An 18293-nucleotide genomic window follows, 5' to 3' on the forward strand; every position below is an offset into this window, starting at 1 on the left:
TTACTACCTTGAGCGATCAGATTCCACACTTCAAATTACTCATAAATCCCATTCCCTAGGCTCCAGTTCTCAACACTTGTCTACCTCTTACACATTTCCAACTAAATTCTCCCACAGGTTTCAAACTCATCGAGCCTAAAATTATATTGTAAGTACAGTCTCTCTTCTCTAAGTCCTCACCCAAATCTATTTCTCTTCTAGTTTTCCTCATCTTAAAAAAAAACACTCCATTCCACCCCTTACCCAAGCCACAAATCTGTGGGTTATCATTTGCAATCTCTTTTCTTTTACCTCTACATTCAATGAGTTTCCAACTCTACCTTCTTAATATTCAGTGGTATGCAGCTAAGTGTTTAACCATCAGCTCTCCAGGCTTAAAAAAAAAAAAAAAAAGCCCAAACTTGCAGTACTTTCTGAGTCTGTGATGTAAATACCCCACACCATAGCCAGTTTCAAGCCACCAATGTGAGGTCACTGAACATGGAGTTTGGAAGAGATGTGCACAAATGGCTCCAGCACACCAGTCTATTCCTCAGAACTATTTCTCACCTCCATACCTACTGCTACTGCCTTCATTCAGATTTCTTCTCTCTCCTCAACCTACACAATAGAATCTTCATGGATTTCCGTGGCCACACGAGCTTATAAACCACCCCCACCCATTTGACACAGTCTCCAAAATATCTCTCTAAAAGCCAAGTCTCATCACCTGCTTAAAACCCTTCATTGCCCACTCTTTTATCTTCACATATAAGGCTCTTGATTTGGTTTCTACAGACCCTTGAGCTTCAACTCTTGCCACACAACCACCTAGAACCTCTATTCCAATCATACAGACATACATGATATTCCCAAACATAGGATACTGCTGTATACCTCTACACCTTTGCTTATTCTATTCCTACTCCCTGGGACAACCTTCCCTAATTTGTTCACTGAGCACACCTCTTAAGATTCAGCTCAAATCTTTTCTCCAGGAAGCTTTTCCTCAACTCCTTAGGTAGACTTGATGTCGCCCACTTTTATGCCTCTAGTGCATGTTAGCACTGCTAACTTTCTTTATTGAATTTCTTTTCATGTTCATTTCCTCCCACTAGATAGGAGCTTCTTGAAGGCAAGAACTAGATCTTATTCATGTGATATACCAAGCAAGTAGTATGGTGATGGAATACGGTGGATGCTCAAGGAACTATTATTATGCCAGCCACTAACACTCTAATACCAGCATATACTAACTGTTCAAATATCTATTCAATGAAAACATCAGTATGTTCCTGCCATCTACCTAAGGCCAAAGGACAGCTAAGATACTCCACCTATACCTTCTAGATTATTAGGGAGCTCATATTGCCACAGTCAAAGAATTTGCACTGTTAATTTTCCTTTAAGCCTACTGGCCTCTGTGTTAGTTTCCTAAGGCTGCCACAAAAGACCACCTGGCTTAAACAGAAGAAATCTATTTCCTCTGTTCCCGAGAAGCTGGATATCAAGTCATCCCCAGGGTTGCTTTCTTTCTAAGACCTCTCTTCTTGGTTTGTACAGGTCTTCATGGTCACATGGCATTCTCCTGCTATGTGTATGTGTGTCCAAATTTTCTCCTCTTCGACCAGTCACATTGGATCAGGGCCCACCCTAATGATCTCATTTTAACTTAACTGCCTCCTTAAAGACCTTATCTCCAAACACAGTCACATTCTGAGGTGGTGGTGATTAGGGCTTCAACACAAGAATTTTAGGGGGGCACAATTCAATCAGTAACAGCCTTTTGCTAAACTGTGAGCTCTTCAAAATGCAGGAGCTATGGCTTCGTCTTTCTTAGTATCCACTGTGCCTAATGGAGTACCTGGAATACAGAAAATTCTTAATAAATTATTTGTGGGAGACATAAATGAAGGACCTTCCCAGAAGTATAGTCCAAATCTGGATTACTGCCCTTTCCAAATCCGGTGGCCAGCACCAAGAAGAATGTGGCTTTTAACTCTCTCCCTTAAAGAAAGCTTGATGCAGCCTGGCTGGTTCAGTCAGTAGAACATGTGACTCTTGATCTCAGAGTTGTAAGTTCAAGTCCCACGTTGGGTGTAGAGATTACTTAAAATAAAATCCTAAAAAAAAAAATTTGCCATCACGATCTCTAGAGAGTCCATTGCCAAACTGCCATTTACATAGCACCCAACACCAAACAGGAAAAAAAAAAAAAAATCCGTAAGACCAGACACCCAAAGCCAACTGACAATACCCTGCCTCCCTCCAGACCCATTCTAATATACCCAGACTGACCGTATCATGCATGGGTAGAGTCAGATTCAAAGTCAAGAGAAAACCAACACACTCCACTAAACAAGGTATAAAAGCTTAGGAGAAATGGCAAAATGGACATCTGCTACTTTTTTCCTACCCAAAAGGAAATTTCTCCCTCACTGTTCTGCATGATTTTGGTGAGCCTATTAACCATGCCTGCCTCCCCACTACCAAGATGGGACATGACCTAATCAGTTTCCCCTGCTCTCCCAGGAATTTGAACCCTGAGTGAAGTAACACGAAGATAGGAAATAACTGGAGGGAATTAATCAGACCAGGGCCATGAAAGGTGCCTGGTTCATACATTCCCGAAATGGCCTTCGTTCCTGACCTTCCCAAGGCATGACTGACAGTCTTTGTTTCTGAGACCTACTTGTTAAGTTTACCAAAAAAATGCCTTTTCATTAAACTAGAAAGTATTTATTCTATAGCTCTCAAAAAGAATCTTGGCATATATAATGGCCCCTGGAAATGGGATGTGACTGGTGGTGGACCTAAAAATGAAAATAGGAGCAGACTGTAAAGATTCCCCTATCCAGAGTTGTGTTCATCATCCTTGTTCTACCACTGCAAAGCAACCAAGTACACTCCTTTGTGCATTTTAGGACACAGTCCACGTGACTCCCCAGGCTAAATCTTTAGGGAAGTTGGTAAGGAAATGTCAAAATACTAGAGTGTATGGCTATTTCAAAAGCTTTTGGTAAAAATCCTAGAAATGACTTCACTTCAGCCTAGGTGGCCTAGCTGATCGCAGAGACCAGAACATTCTGCCTCACCTACGTTGGCCCTTTTCTCCTGTAGGAATCCAACACAACAGAGTCAGATAATCATGAAGGACTAGGAATTTGAATCAATTCATCAATGATAATGCTAGAAGACACAGGAAGGAAGGAAGCAGAAAAAAATTAGAACCAAGAGAACTGGGAGAAGTTAGATTCCTCAAGTACCTCCTAATGGATACTCCCCTTCCAAGAAAAGCACCAAGCACTGGGACGAAGTCAAAGGATGAGAAACAAACTAGCATTGCCTTTATCTCAAGGCAAAAAGCAGCAAAATTGAGGGCTGAATTATAGGCAGAGCAGGAAAGCCTACTTCTAAGAGAGAAATCCCCAAGCTGTGGCCCAAAGTCAAGTACCAACCTGGAGTGGAAATGCATATAGTCCAGCAGATTTAAGTTGGGCTGTGTTAAGCTGTCATAGGAACTTTGGAAGATAAAAACCTATCACTGCTCCAAAATCAATTTCCACATATCCTAACCCACAGCACCACCAGAATTTGGGATGCTAAAACAATACACCCCCACTAGGAAAATCCTACCCACTGTCCTTCTCAAATGTGTACATGAAATTCCTATGAGGCAACAGAGAGCAGGTTTAATAGTAGCCAGGGGAGTGATGGACACTGGGGAGGGTATGTGCCATGGTGAGTGCTGTGAATTGTGTAAGACTGATGAATCACAGACCTGTACCCCTGAAATAAATAATACATTATGTTAATAAAAAAATTAAAATTAAAAAAATTAAAATTAAAAAAAAAATAGTAGCCAGGCACATAAGGCAGTGCAGCACGGCAACCATCTACACATGTGTCTCGGGCACTGAAGGAGAAAACCTAATCATGGAGCAACAATAGCTAAATACAATGATCTCTGTAATATCCAAAACTAATACCAACCTAGCATCCAAGTTAAAGTGTATCAGTAACTTTCTATAAAGATACAGGGACCACAAGATTTAGATGCAGACAATAGGTAAAAATAGAAAAAGATTAACTTTGAAAAATAAACTACACGGTAGAAGGTGAAAAAAATTTATACTCCTTGAGTTGTACCAAGAGAATGACTGATTTACAAAGAGTCTAAATCAAGTAAGAATATCTCAAACTGTTTACATCCTAGTGGTTTATATGTTATAATACCCAAGGCGTTGGTCAGCAAACAAAGCCACTTCAAAACGAGCGCTAGATAGAAACCTGAGTGCTGCCCACCTTCTGTGACAAGCAAGCTCAGAAGCTGGGTTGTACTCCATGCAGAATCACAGTATGTACAGTATTGTTTCCTAGAATGAATGATCCCTCCAGGAGCAGCACTGGCATAAGGCATTCTTCCTCACCCCTCCCCCTGCCACCCAGTGTTTTCTTTTGGGTTTTTTTAATTTTTTTTTTTTAAGATTTTATTTATTTGACAGAGACAGCGAGAGAGGGAACACAAGCAGGGGGAGTAGGAGAGGGAGAAGCAGGCTTCCTGCTGAGCAGGGAACCCAAGGTGGGGCTTGAATCCAATACCCTGGGATCATGACCTGAGCCAAAGGCAGATGCTTACTGAGCCACCCAGGCACCCCGGGATTTTTTATTTTAATTCCAGTATAGTCAACATACAGTGTTATATTAGCTTCAGGTGTGCAATATAGTGATTCAACAATTTTATACATCGATCAGTTGCAAGGCATTCTTTTCTTAAACCTTCTATGGAACTCTTTCTCCCCCAAGTCATATAATTACTGTATTTCTATTAAATGGCACAGAATCACTTGGAAGTAGAGAAGAATTTCCATTTCCATATGGCTAGTATCTGTCGCTTACTTGCTAAGGGAGGGAAAATGTAATTACCAAGATCTATTGCATTCTCCCATCATTTTTAATAATTGCCCTGAGAAAACACCCATTAAAGACAAACTGTAAGGACCCTGAAAAAACACCCATTAAAGACAAACTATAGGGGCGCCTGGGTGGCTCAGTTGGTTAAGCGACTGCCTTCAGCTCAGGTCATGATCCTAGAGTCCCAGGATCAAGTCCCACATCGGGCTTCCTGCTCAGCAGGGAGTCTGCTTCTCCCTCTGACCCTCTTCCCTCTCGTGCTATCTCTCATTCTCTCTCTCTCAAATAAATAAATAAAATCTTAAAAAAAAAATAAAAAGACAAACTATAAGGATTATTTATGTACTGTGAGCAAAAGAACGAACATAATTTGGGTGGGGTCATGGATGAGTAAGGGCAGTCTAGAATGATTCTGCTGAAGATATTTCAACACTGATGAACATTAGGCGGTCATTTGGCTTATTAAAATAGTGCTGGGTAGAGAGAAGCTGGCACATTCTCCTGTAGAGGAGATGGCTCTGGTTTGAACAGTTGGGACACAGCTGCCATGGCTAAAACCAAGCAAGTACAGATGTCACACCAAAGTGGAAGTAATTTCATACCATACCATGCTGCCAAATTCAAAATGCCAATGGAGGAAAAGTATTGAAGGAAGTCTTTAAAATAGACTAGATAACTATTTTAAATACCAATTCTGTGTGTAACTGAAGTTTTTGCTGTTGAGGTCCATGAACAACAGTTATTATGGCTTAGAGAGCTCAATCAAGAATTTTATTGCTGAGCAAGATAAATGTAATACAATGTGCTCTCCTTGGAGTTTGGAACAGCCACAAAGTCACTGGACATTAGACTTTGTAACTCCAAAGGTCTTTCAGAAATTGTCCTTTTTTAACAACTTTTTTCTCCTCGAATAATTGTTTTCCCTTGTCAGTGCTGTCATTCTCTATAGTCTTAATGGATATATTGTATCACATGACATCACAGCTCAGTACGCTTGTCTTAAAAAGACAAGCCAGGGAAGGGAACACTTCATACACATACACACCCACACCCAACTTACCAAATGCCTTCTTAGGTTCTATTAACTTCAAGGTAAAGGATTCATCTTTTTTTAATTCCCTTAATTTTTTTGCAACATCATAGTGACGCCACCCAACGATATTTTCTCCATTTACAGATTCAATATGATCCCCCACACAGACTGTTTTAACAGAGTCAATTAGGCTACCATCTTTAATTCTCTGAAAGAAAGAAAATTAAGGATAACACATAATACAAAATGGAACTGCATAACATTACTTTTCATGCTCCTGAGACATTATATATAATACACTGACATATTAACAACACAACTTAAGGCTCAGTTAAAGATGAAAGACCAAGCAACAAAGGACAACCATCTTACCTCATTTAGAATTATGCTCCATCAGTCATCACACCTTCTCTGAGAAACTTCTGACATCCCCTGGGGTACTCCCCCAAGAATGGTCAGGGTGTCACTCTCATGCTTCTCTAATAGGTTTTGCCACATATTCTGAGCTCTAAGCTGAGCACTTTACATTTGCCATCTCATTTAATTTTAACAACCTTAATGAGAGTTTCACGTCACAGATTAGAAAAATTGAAGCTTGGGAAAATCGTAATTTGCCAGTTCAGCATACTATCGAGCAATTGTTCATTTACTTCTCAATGTCCATTATTGAACCATAATATCCTTGGAGACAGATGGTGTTATTCACCATTACGTGCTCTGTGTCTAGCACAAAGTCCCTCCGAAAATGGTTGTTGAATCATTTCAAAATGAAACCCATTACATGAGAATAGAGCTTAAGTTTTTTGTTTTTTTGTTTTTTTTTTTTACTGGCTACATTTTTTAAACCTTAGTTACAAATGTAATGATTCAAGAATTAGTACAACCTCAGCTAAGAACATCGATTAACTAATAAGACACAGGTGTGGTTACCATTTAGGCAGCCAGTAGGAGTGATACTATACTATCATTTTTCACTTACACCTTTTAGGTCAGGAGAACTTAGGACTCAGGAAAACTTCGAATTGGTCTTTCCTAAATCTATTTTACTTCTATACAATAAATCTATAGCTCAGAGTCTCAAAAGGAGACCTAAGACTCCCTAAGACAGTACTAAGATTTTAGAGAAGGATTTTAGGGATCAGAGGCCCAGAAAAAAACTGCACAGATAACAGCCCTGCAAAGTTAATTCTTCCAAAGTAGTGAGGAACAGGGCAAAAGAAAATCCATAGTCAGCCTCAGGAGTCACAAATCCTTCATGGGGGTGGATAGGACAGAAATATTAGAGGCTACTAGATATATAATAAAAGCATGTGGGGGCGCCTGGGTGGCTCAGTCATTAAGCGTCTGCCTTCGGCTCAGGTCATGATCTCAGGGTCCTGGGATCAAGCCCTGCATCGGGCTCCAGCCCCTCATCGGGCTCCCTGCTCTGCGGGAAACCTCCTTTTCCCTCTCCCACTCCCCCGGCTTGTGTTCCTTCTCTCGCTCTGTCAAATAAATAAAATCTTAAAAAAAAAAAAAAAAAGTGCATTCCCCACTCTTACCAGGTGGAAGAATAACACCTTCTGAATCAGCAGGGTAACCACTGCGTCTAAGAGTTAAGAGGAAAACTGATCTCATGCACCCCAGCATCTCCATAATAATATCAACAGAAAAAAGAGAATTGTACAAGACCATTCTGGGAAGGTCGGACTTTTTAAAGTTTTATTAATATATACCAAAACTCACAATAGGTTTTTTTCCCCAATTTTAAGAACATTCCTATTTTCATTATAATAGTAACTATTAATATGCTTCATGCAAAAGAAATAATGCCAATTCAGAGTTCACTATCATTACAAAAAGTGAAATATTAAAAAAATGAGAAATTTCATAATCTGACCGGTATTGTTTTATTATTAGGAGTCAATATTAGCATTATAAGTTAAAAGAATTAAGAGTTACTACAACACACCATAAGTGCAACTGGAGTATCTAAAGGGTCACAGAAAAATAAGCAAGATTTAAAAGAAAACTAGAGGGGCGCCTGAGTGCCTCAGTCAGTTAAGTGTCTGCCTTCCGCTCAGGTCATTAACCCAGGGTCCTGGGATCGAGCCCCATGTGTCGAGCTCCCTGCTCATCGGGGAGCCTGCTTCCTCTGCCCCTCTCCCCCCTTGCTTCTGCTCTCTATCAAATAAATATTTTAAAAAATAAAAATAAAAAATAAAAAACTAGAGTATAAAGAAAAAAAAACTTAAATATCCTGTCATCTACCCATTAAGCCATTCGAGAATGTGAAAATCTATGTAACTTCCACTTCCTTTTTATTCTAATTTATCTCTTAATACCTTCTGAACCTATTTTTTCCTTTGATCAATGACACCATATAAATTTCAGTGTCCCACCACATATTAAGACTTGTCACAATTGATTAAAAATAAGCAGTATATAAAATTAATCAAATGAAAAATTTACAGGGCACATGCCTGGCTCAGTCAGAAGAGCATGCAACTCTTGATCTCAGAGTCTTGAGTTTGAGCCCCTAGGTGGAGTGTAGAGATTAAATAAATAAAATTTTGAAAAATGGAAAACTTTACAGACACACATAAATCTTACCAGTAAATTAAAGGTCAGAGTAACAAAAATCTAGGTTGTCCTGGACCTATGAGTAGCCACAGAGGTCACTAGAAGAGGGTCCAGACCGAAGGAAGAAAGGCAGTTACCAGAAGTCAGAGCAAGGGGCCAGGCAAGAATCCGGGTGGGCGAGAAAAAAGTCAAAGCATGGGTAATCATCAGAGGTAGCAGATAGGGATCTGGGATGGAGAGATGGGAAAAGCAGTGTAAGAAACTTGAAGAACACCATAAGGGGAATCAAATTCAGAAGCAAAGGGCACGCCTGGGTGGCTCAGTTGGTTAAACGTCTGAATCTTGGTTTTGGCTCAGGTCATGATCTGGGAAATTGAGACTTGTAAAATCTAAAATCACAAATGTTTTAGTCTGTTGTCTTTTCACCTGAAAAGTTTTATCTGTGAGAACCATACTGTCTTTTAATTCAATTTTTTTAATCACATATATATTTTAGATTCTACATAGAAGATAGATTATACAATATAGGTGTTTCTCTGACATTTCACTTAGCATAATACCCTTGAGGTCCATCCATATTGCCACAAATGGGAAGATTTCTTTCTGTTATACAGCTAATATTCCAGTGTATGTGTGTGTGTACGTCTTTATCCATTCATCAGTGGATGGGCACCTAGGTTGCTTCCACATCTTGACTGCTGTAAATAATGCTGCAATGAACACCATACACAAATGCATGGTGCATTTGTCTTTATGATTTTAGAGAGAGCGTGCACAGAGGGAGGAGCAGAGGGGGAGGGACAAGCAGACTCTGCACGAAGTACAGAGACGGATGTGGGGCTCTGTCCCACCCCCCTGAGATCATGACCTGAGCTGGACACTTAACCGACTGAGCCACCCAGGCATCCCTGGTTCATTTATCTTCCCGAATTAGCATTTTCATTTTCCCCATATAAATACCCCGAAGTGGAATTGCTGAATTGTATGGTAGTTCTAGTTTTAATTTTTTGAGGGAACGCCATATTGTTTTCCATAGTGGTTGCACCAATTTACATTCCTACCAACAGTGCACAAGCGTTCCCTTTTCTCCACATCCTCACCAACATTTGTTACTTCTAGTCCTTTTGAGAACAGCCATTCTAACAGGTGCAAGGTGGTATCTCACTGTGGTTTTGATTTGCATTTCCCTGATGATTAATGACATAAAGCATCTTTCCATGTAGCTGTTAGCCATCTGTAGGTCTTCTTTGGAGAAATGTCTATTCAGATCTTCTGCCCATTTTTTTTTAATCTATTTTAGTTAAATAGCCTACTTTTTATTTTTCCTTCTATTGCTTCTGTTTTCAGGTTCAAAAATCACCAAAATCTATGTCTAAGAGCTTACTGCCTATCTTTTCTTCTAGTTTTGTGGTTTCAGGTTTTAAATGCAAGTCTTTAATCCATTCTGGGTTAATTTTTGTGTATGGTGTGAGATAATGATCCAGTTTCATTCTTTTGCATGTGACTATCCAATTTTCCCATTACTGGCTATCCCATATTTCCCACACCACTTATTAAACATTATCTCAAAATAAAAATATAGAGTGTCCCCTCCTCCATTGTATATTCTTAGCTCCTTTGTTATAAATTGGCCATATATGCAAGAGTTTATTTCTGGGCTCTCTATTCTGCCCCATTGATCAAGGTTTGTTTTTATGCCAATACCACAGTTTTAATTACCATAGCTTTGTAATATACTTTGAAATCAGGGAGTGTCCTGCCTCCAGCTTTGTTCTTTCTCAACCTTGCTTGGCTATTCAGGGTCTTCTATGGTTGGTTCCACATAAATTTTAGGACTATTTGTTCTATTTGTATGAAAAGTGTCATTGGAATTTTGATAGGGATTACACTGGCTAATATTACTTTGGGTAGTATGGACATTTTAACAATATCAATTCTTCTGATCCATGACCATGGTATAGCTTTTCATTTGTCTTCAATTTCTTACATTAACATTTTATAGTTTTGAATAGGCTATTCTCCTTGGTTAAATTTATTCCTCGGTACTTTACCCTTTTTGATGCAACTGTAAATGGAACTGTTTTCTCAATTTTTGATAGTTCATTATTACCATATAGAAATAGAAGATTTTAGCATGTCATTTTATATCCTGCAACTTTACTGAATTTATTAGTTCTAACAGTTTTCTGGATAAAGTCTTGAGTTTTCTGTATATATCATCTTCAAACAGTGACCATTTTACTTCTTCCTCTCCAACTTGGATACCTTTCTTCTTGCCTTATTGTTCCGGCTAGAACTTCCAATACTGTGTTAAATAGAAGTGGCAAGAATGGTCATCCTTGCCTTGTTCCTGATCTTAGTGGTGAAAAGCTGAAAGCTTTTCCTCTAAGTATGATGTTAGCTGTGGGCTTGTCCTATAGGACCCTTATTACATTGAAGTATGTTCCCTCTATACCCACTTTGTTGAGAGTTTTTACCATAAACAGATGTTGAATTCTATCAAATGTTTTTTTTTTTTTTGCATCTACTGAGATAAACCACATTAACAAAATGAAGGATAAAAATTATGATTATCACATTGATTTGTGGATGTTGAACCATCCCTGGAATAAACCCCACTTGGTCATGAGGTATGATTCTTTTAATGTATTGCTGAATATGACTGATGTTTTGTTGAGGACTTTTGCATTTATATTATGAATACTGGCTCTTCTCATGGCATTCTTGTCTGGTTTTGGTATCAGGGTAATGCTGACTTCATAAAATGAGTTTGGAAGAGTTCACTTCCAATTTTTGAAAGAATTTGAGAAGCACTGGTATTAATTCTTCTCTTTGAATGTTTGCTAGAATTTGCCAGTGAAGCCATCTGGTCCTAAACTTTTGTTGGGAAGTTTTTCATTACTATCAAGGAGATTAAATCCATCTGCTCAAATTTTATTTCATCATCAGTCTTGGTGGGTTGTAGGTTTCTAGGAATTTACCCATTTCTTATATGTCGTCCAAGATGTTAGAAAACTACTGTGAACAGTTATACCTATGATCCTCTGCATTTCTGTGATATCCAGTGTAACATCTCTTTACTTCTGGTTTTATTGGAGTCCTTTTTGGTGAATCTAGCTAAAGGTCAATTATTTTTCAAAGAACCAACTCTTAGTTTCATTGATCTTCTCTATTGTCTTTTTAGTCTCCTTCTTTTAGAGTGGGGTGGGGGGTGCAGAGATAGAATCCCAAGCAGCAACCCCCTCACATGGGGTTCGATCTCAACCCTGTGATCACAACCTAAACCAACATCAAGAGTCAGATGCTTAACCAACTGAGCCACCCAGGTGCCCCGGATATTCCTAGTCTTATTTTTGCTCTCATCTTTGTTCTTTACTTCCTTCTACTAACTTTGGGCTTCATTTGTTCTTTTTCTAGCTCCTTGAGGTATAAAGTTAGGTTGAGATTTGTTTCTTGAGGTAGGCATTTATCTCTATGAACTTCCCTCTTAAAACTGCTTTTTGGGGGCACCTGGGTGGCTCAGTCAGTAGAGCATTGGATTCTTGATTCTGACAAAGGCCTGATCTCAGGGTCATGAGCTCAAGCCCTGGGTTGGGCTCCAAGTTGGTCATGGAGCCTCCTTAAAAAAAAAAAAAAAAAAAAAAAAAAAAAGACACACCCAGACACAAAAAAATATGGAACCTGGGACACCTGGGTGGCTCAGTGGGTTAAGCATCTGCCTTTAGCTCAGGTCATGATCCCTAGGGTCCTGGGATCTAGCCCTGCATCCAGCTCCCTGCTCAGCAGGGAGTCTGCTTCTCCCTCTCCCTCTGCCCCTCCCCTCTGCTTGTGCTCCTGTTTGCTCATGTTTTTTTTTCCTCAAATGAATTAAAAAAAAAAAAAAAGCATGGAGCCCAACACGGGGCTCAATCCCAGGACCCTGAGATCATGACCTGAGCCAAAAATCAAGAATCAGATGCCCAACTGACTGAGCCACCCAGGTGCCCCAAGCCCATGCTCCCATGCATCACGTTGCACTGCCTCCCTCATCATGGAATCCTTCCTCTTTACCCTTGTCTGAATCTATACCACACTGTCCTACTCTAATATACCGACTTCTAACCACTACTGAAAGGATATCAAGCACTCACTTCAGCAGCACATACACTAAAATTGGAACCATACAGAAAACATAACACAGTCCCTGAACAAGAATGACATACAAACTCTTGGAATGTTTCTTTTTCTGCTTATGGTGAGCCAAAAATTAATGAAAATGATTACTTATAAGGAGTGGGAGAAATGAGTAATGGGATAGAGGGCTAGGGGAGTGACAGATCTCTGAAGGTCTTTTAATACAGTTTTAACTTTCGAATGTTAGTATTTTATGTATTCAGAAAAAATGAAAACAAGGATAAGGGGGAAACTCAATTCAAAGAGAAGCAAATAGATTCAACAGTATTTCAAATAAATAATAACCACTTAGTGGGGAAAGCGGCAGGAAAAAACCTATTCCAAGTAACCTCTGAATACTTTGTTTATATATGTACATTCAGATTAAAGAGGATATTTGGCAACTGATAAAATAATTTTAAACCAATGTCCATCCTGCAGGTTCTTGTGTTTGTTTAAAGATTTATTTGACAGAGAGACACAGCGAGAGAGGAAACACAAGCAGGGGGAGTGGGAGAGGCAGAAGCAGGCTTCCCGCAGAGTAGGGAGCCCAATGTGGGGCTTGATCCCAGGACCCTGGGATCATGACCTGAGCTGAAGGCAGACGCTTAACGACTGAGCCACCCAGGTGCCCCACACTGCAGTTTTATCAATACTAGATTTTCTGAATTTCACAATTGTACTATAGTTATATAGAGAAAAACCCTGTGCTTAGTAACTCCATTCTGAAATAGTAAGGACTAAATAGGCATAATACATACAACCCACTTTTTCAAATAGCTCAGAAAAATTATACGTATTTGTATTTATGTGTATATATATACACACACATATACACGTGTGTATGAGAGCAAACAAAACAGCAAATGTGGCAAATGGTAAAAATTGGAGAAATGGATAAAGGGTATTATGAAAGTCCTCTGTATTATTACAATGTTTCAATAAGTTTTAAATTACCCCCTCAATTTTTAAAGTCATATTAACCATGTACACAGGCTATTCATTTCTCTAAGTTGAATTATACGTCAGCAATTGGCTTATGCTCCACTTTCTCTTTGCCATCATGATGTCTCCACAGGACTAGTAATGAGTACAGAGGCAGGCACATGTTCAAGGAAGCATTAAAAATAAATAAATACAAGCTCTGAACATCAGAGGTTAAGATCTAAAAAATCCACACGTGCTTGCGAAACTTCTAAACCCTTCCCTGCTCACATTAGAAAGGCATTGCTGCATGTGCCTCATGTCCTGAGCTTCCCCCAGATAATCCCACATGACTTTCCCAACTCACGATTTTCCATTTGATCACCACTCGACCTTCAGCACAGTCATATCTTTTGCAGAGCTAAAAATAGCCATTCTATCAAATGGGAAGTTAAATAAAGTACTATTTACAGTTAAGAAGATAGCTTCCCTAAGACTTTTTTAATGATGACAACGCATCAGCAAAGATTTAGACAAAATAAAAACATGAAACATGTTCTGTTTATGAAATTTATAACTAATTCTTAGTGACATGGATAGGAATGTCAGCTCTGGAGCCAGATCTCTTGAATTCAAATCCTGAATTTTTCAGCTACGTAACTTTGCAGCAAGCTACTTAACCTCCCTGATCCTGTTTCTACATCTTTAAAATAGGTTAATAATACTGCCTACCCACAGGTGAATCTCCCAGACATCATATTGAACAAAAGAAGCCAGAAACAATAGAGTACATGAATCTATTTAATGAAGTTCAAGCAAAACTATGGTGATAGAGATCAGAACAGTGGCTACCTTTGTGGGGGAAGCAGAGTGACTGAGAAGAGTCCCAAGAGAATTCTGGGTGTTAGAAATGAAGCTTCCCTTGAGCCCGGTGGTGGTTACAAAGGTATGAGTACAGTAAGCTATACATTAAAAATTTGTTATACAACAAGAAAAAACATAGTATCAAACTGAATTGTGAGGACTGAGAAACAGTATCTAGTACATAATCATTCAATAGAAGTCAGCTGTTATACAATTGCTTAATAGATTTTTGATTTTTTTTTAAAGATTTTATTTATTTATTTGACAGAGAGGGACAGCAAGAGGGGGAACACAAGCAGGGGGAGTGGGAGAGGGAGAAGCAGGCTTCCTGGTGAGCAGGGAGCCCGATGCGGGGATCAATCCCAGGACCCTGGGATCATGACCTGAGCTGAAGGCAGACGTTTAAGGACAGAGCCACCCAGGCACCCCCCTTCATCTCTTAAATATCTACTAAGCAGGGGCGCCTGGCTGGCTCAGTCGGAAGAGCATGTGACTCTTGATCTCAGGGTTGTGAGTTCGAGCCTCACACTGAGTGTAGAGATTACTTAAAACTTGAAAATCTTGAGCACCTGGGTGGCTCAGTCGTTAAGCATCTGCCTTAGGCTCAGGTCATGATCCCAGAGTCCTGGGATCGAGCCCCGCATCAGGCTCCCTGCTCGGTGGGAAGCCTGCTTCTCCCTCTCCCACTCCCCCTGCTTGTGTTCCCCCTCTTGCTGTCCCTGTCAAATAAATAAATAAAATCTTTAAAAAAAAAAAAAAAGATGAGGGGAGACTGCTTCTCCCTCTGCCCCTCCCCCTGCTTTTCTCAAAAATAAATAAAATCTAAAAAACAAAGAGATGAATCTATTTTCCTTTTTACTACTCCTCAGTTCTGCTTTTCATACTATTTCAAACCTCCTTCTCCCATCTTTGCAGCTCTATATTGCTCTCTTTGTATCTAAATAAAGGAATTACAGTTTAGAAAATGTTGAACATTTAATAAGTTGTCAAAAATGTGTACACTTGGGGTGCCGGGCTGGCTCAGTTGGTAGGGCATCCAACTCTTGATCTCAGGGTTGTGAGTTTGAGCCCCACACTGGGCATAGAGATTACGTTTTTTTAAATTATATTTATAATACATATATATATTACACACACTCTTACTTGGAAATAACCCTAAAAAAAAAAAAAATCAATGGAAATCAACACGGAAGTCATCAGATATTAAGGAGCTACAGACCTACAAGAGCTCATATGGATGAGTGGGCACCAGGACCAGGCTTTTCTTTTCAATAAGTTCTAAATTCTAGAGGAAGTTTAAACTGAAGGAAAGAAATTCAAGGAAAGGGTAAACAAAAAATGAGGTCTTTGAAACATTTTTTAAATGAAACCTTATCAAACCATCCCTGCTAAGCCAGCTTTCACTCTGAAGATTTCTTTGACCTGGTAGATTTTAACTATTACCCTCAGTTAGGTCACATAATTATTCTTTTAAGACTTACCTTTATAAAAGCATAACCAGTACCATTATCTGTGATAGTGAGACCAAGTGAATCCTCAGATTTATATACATTCACTTCTTTTTGGATCCCTTTCACATGGGCAAATATGAAATCTTCAACACCTACATGAGATCCTAAGACTCTTTCCATATCAACTTTAGGTGTGTTTAAAGTACAATATAATATCTGTAAGAAAGAAAGAAATAGGTTAGCTCAGTTTCCATCAGGAAACATTCTGGTCATTAGTTTAATATTTGAGTGAAATAGTCCTCAATTTATGATCTAAGAAGTTACATCATTAACCTCAGGTAATATATACAGAGTACTTCCTATAGGCAAGGCTGTGTTCTAAACAATTTATAGCCATGATCTCATTTAATCCTCAGAAAGACTTTATAAATACATTATCACCTCCAAATTATAGATAAGGAATTTGAGGCTAAGAAAGTAATTTGCCTGAGGTCACAAAGCCTGTATTTGTCAAGAGCAAGATTCTGAGTTCAGATCATACCAACTTTGAAGTGATTTAAACACTTACATTATCTGCCATTTACAATGCTAAAACCATAAGTTGTGTTCCCAAAGGCAAGGCCATGACATGTTTACCACAATGAAATTATAGGCAAGACTATTTTTGAAAACTGATTTTTTAGAAATGAGGAAAATTATTTATCTTGCATTATAGTGTTTGAGAAAAGTGATTAATGAATGAGGTACCAAAATGAAGAGATCTAAAACAGACCTTAAAAGACCACTAATCCAATTCCTTAATTTTCAAAATAAAGGAACTGAGGTGTGGAGAGACAAATGCAATTTGGTCAAATTCACATGAAGGTAGAAACAGCATGAAAAACTGCAATAGTAAAAAAGTTGTGTAGAGACTTTAAAGAGACTCATGTTCATGTCTTTATTGAACCTCATTTTCCTTCAAAAATAGGATTCATTTTACTAAAATCTGCAGGCCAGCTCTTAAGTTTGTCCACCATGATTTGGGTAATTTCTGGGGCCTAAATACAAAATTACAGAACAGGAGGAGGAAGTGTTGAAAACACACCATTGGTTCAAAAATTAAGTCAACAAACATTTCTTGAGTACCTATGTCCCAAAGAAAAACATTTTTTTTTTTTAAGATTTTTTTTATTTTGAGAGAGAGAGAAAGAGCAAGAGCAGGAACACAAGCAGAGGGAGTGGGAGAGGGAAAAGCAGGCTTCCTGCTGAGCAGCGAGCCCGGTATGGGGCTCGATCCCAGAACCCCGGGATCATGACCTGAGCCGAAGGCAGATGCTTAACGAATGAGCTACCCAAGCACCCCCAAAAACATTTTAATATGGCTGTCTTATACCAAAATGGCTAAATGAAATTTTTTTTTTTTTTACTCTTATCATCAAGTAATTTTGCCACAGATGTTGTCAGCCCTTCCTCCAAACCTCAGCCTTGCTTCAGGCCTCCCTTTCAACCCTCTCCCTATATCCCCGGGTTTCACACCATTCCCGATTCCCACCGGAACGTAAGCCTTAACACATCCATAAGCCTCATAAAGTTCGGAAATGGTGCAACTACTACTTATTAAATGGCTCTTTAAGCCATATCAGAACGTGTCTGAATTGGAAGAGCTCTGTTACACAGCTAAAGGTCCAGCGCGGTCAGCAAAACTCTGATCAAATCTCAGAAGTGTATGAAAGGAGCTAGTGATGAGGACAAGAGGCAACTGGGTACCAAAGAATAAAGGCTTACAAAGAAAAACTGCTGTCCTCACCCTTTCCTTTTTTCATCCATGGTGAGCTGTGCTAACTGGTGGATATTTGATTTAACTCTTTGTGTTCCTGGGCAGGACATAATATATTCGGCTTTATGATTTGTAAGTTTTTGCAAATACGCTAGTGTAAAAATCGTATAATTCACAGGGGGAAAGAAAGTCCTTTAAGAATGGCTCCTATTGGGGCGCCTGGGTGGCTCAGATGGTTAAGCATCTGCCTTCGGCTCAGGTCATGATCCCAGGGTCCTGGGATCGAGTCCCGCATCTGGCTCCCTGCTCCTTGGGAGCCTGCTTCTCCCTCTGCCTCTCTCTCTCTCCCTCCCTGTCTCTCATGAATAAATAAATAAAATTAAAAAAAAAAAAAAAGAATGGCTCCTATTCCTTATTCTAACTGCGAAATCAATGGTATAATTAGTCCACTTGCAAAAATCATTAATAACATGGGTAGAGGGGCAAGGGAATATGCATAGTAAACTGCTTTTCTGATTTCCTTTCTCAAAAAAATGATGGGAAGTAGAAGAAACAGTTTTGTTTTGTGCTGTTTTAAACAGTGAATCTGTTAATGTGTTCATAGTGGATCCCAAACACCATTAATATAAAAGCAACTTACCAGTTAGGAAATAAAACA

At 39.2% G+C, this 18293-nt stretch overlaps 1 protein-coding gene and 1 non-coding gene across 2 annotated transcripts in view; one reads left to right on the top strand and one right to left on the bottom strand.

The window, feature by feature from the left end:
* Nucleotides 1-18293, bottom strand: part of GIPC2 (GIPC PDZ domain containing family member 2) — a 70655-nt gene that overhangs the window by 25325 nt on the left and 27037 nt on the right. The window contains exons 2-3 of the mRNA XM_028102545.1: nucleotides 15910-16095; nucleotides 5954-6134 (exon numbers count right to left, since the gene is read on the bottom strand). Coding sequence (XP_027958346.1) covers nucleotides 5954-6134; nucleotides 15910-16095 — 367 coding nt within the window. The remainder of the gene's footprint in view (nucleotides 1-5953; nucleotides 6135-15909; nucleotides 16096-18293) is intronic.
* On the top strand, nucleotides 12611-12716 carry LOC114208542 (U6 spliceosomal RNA). Its single transcript, XR_003609049.1, has one exon. It is a non-coding gene; the product is annotated as a U6 spliceosomal RNA (small nuclear RNA).

The sequence above is a fragment of the Eumetopias jubatus genome, unplaced genomic scaffold (assembly GCF_037043125.1).
Source record: "Eumetopias jubatus isolate StellerSeaLion01/CBP00866 unplaced genomic scaffold, mEumJub1_p1.0 scaffold_4, whole genome shotgun sequence".
Classification (NCBI taxonomy): domain Eukaryota; kingdom Metazoa; phylum Chordata; class Mammalia; order Carnivora; family Otariidae; genus Eumetopias; species Eumetopias jubatus.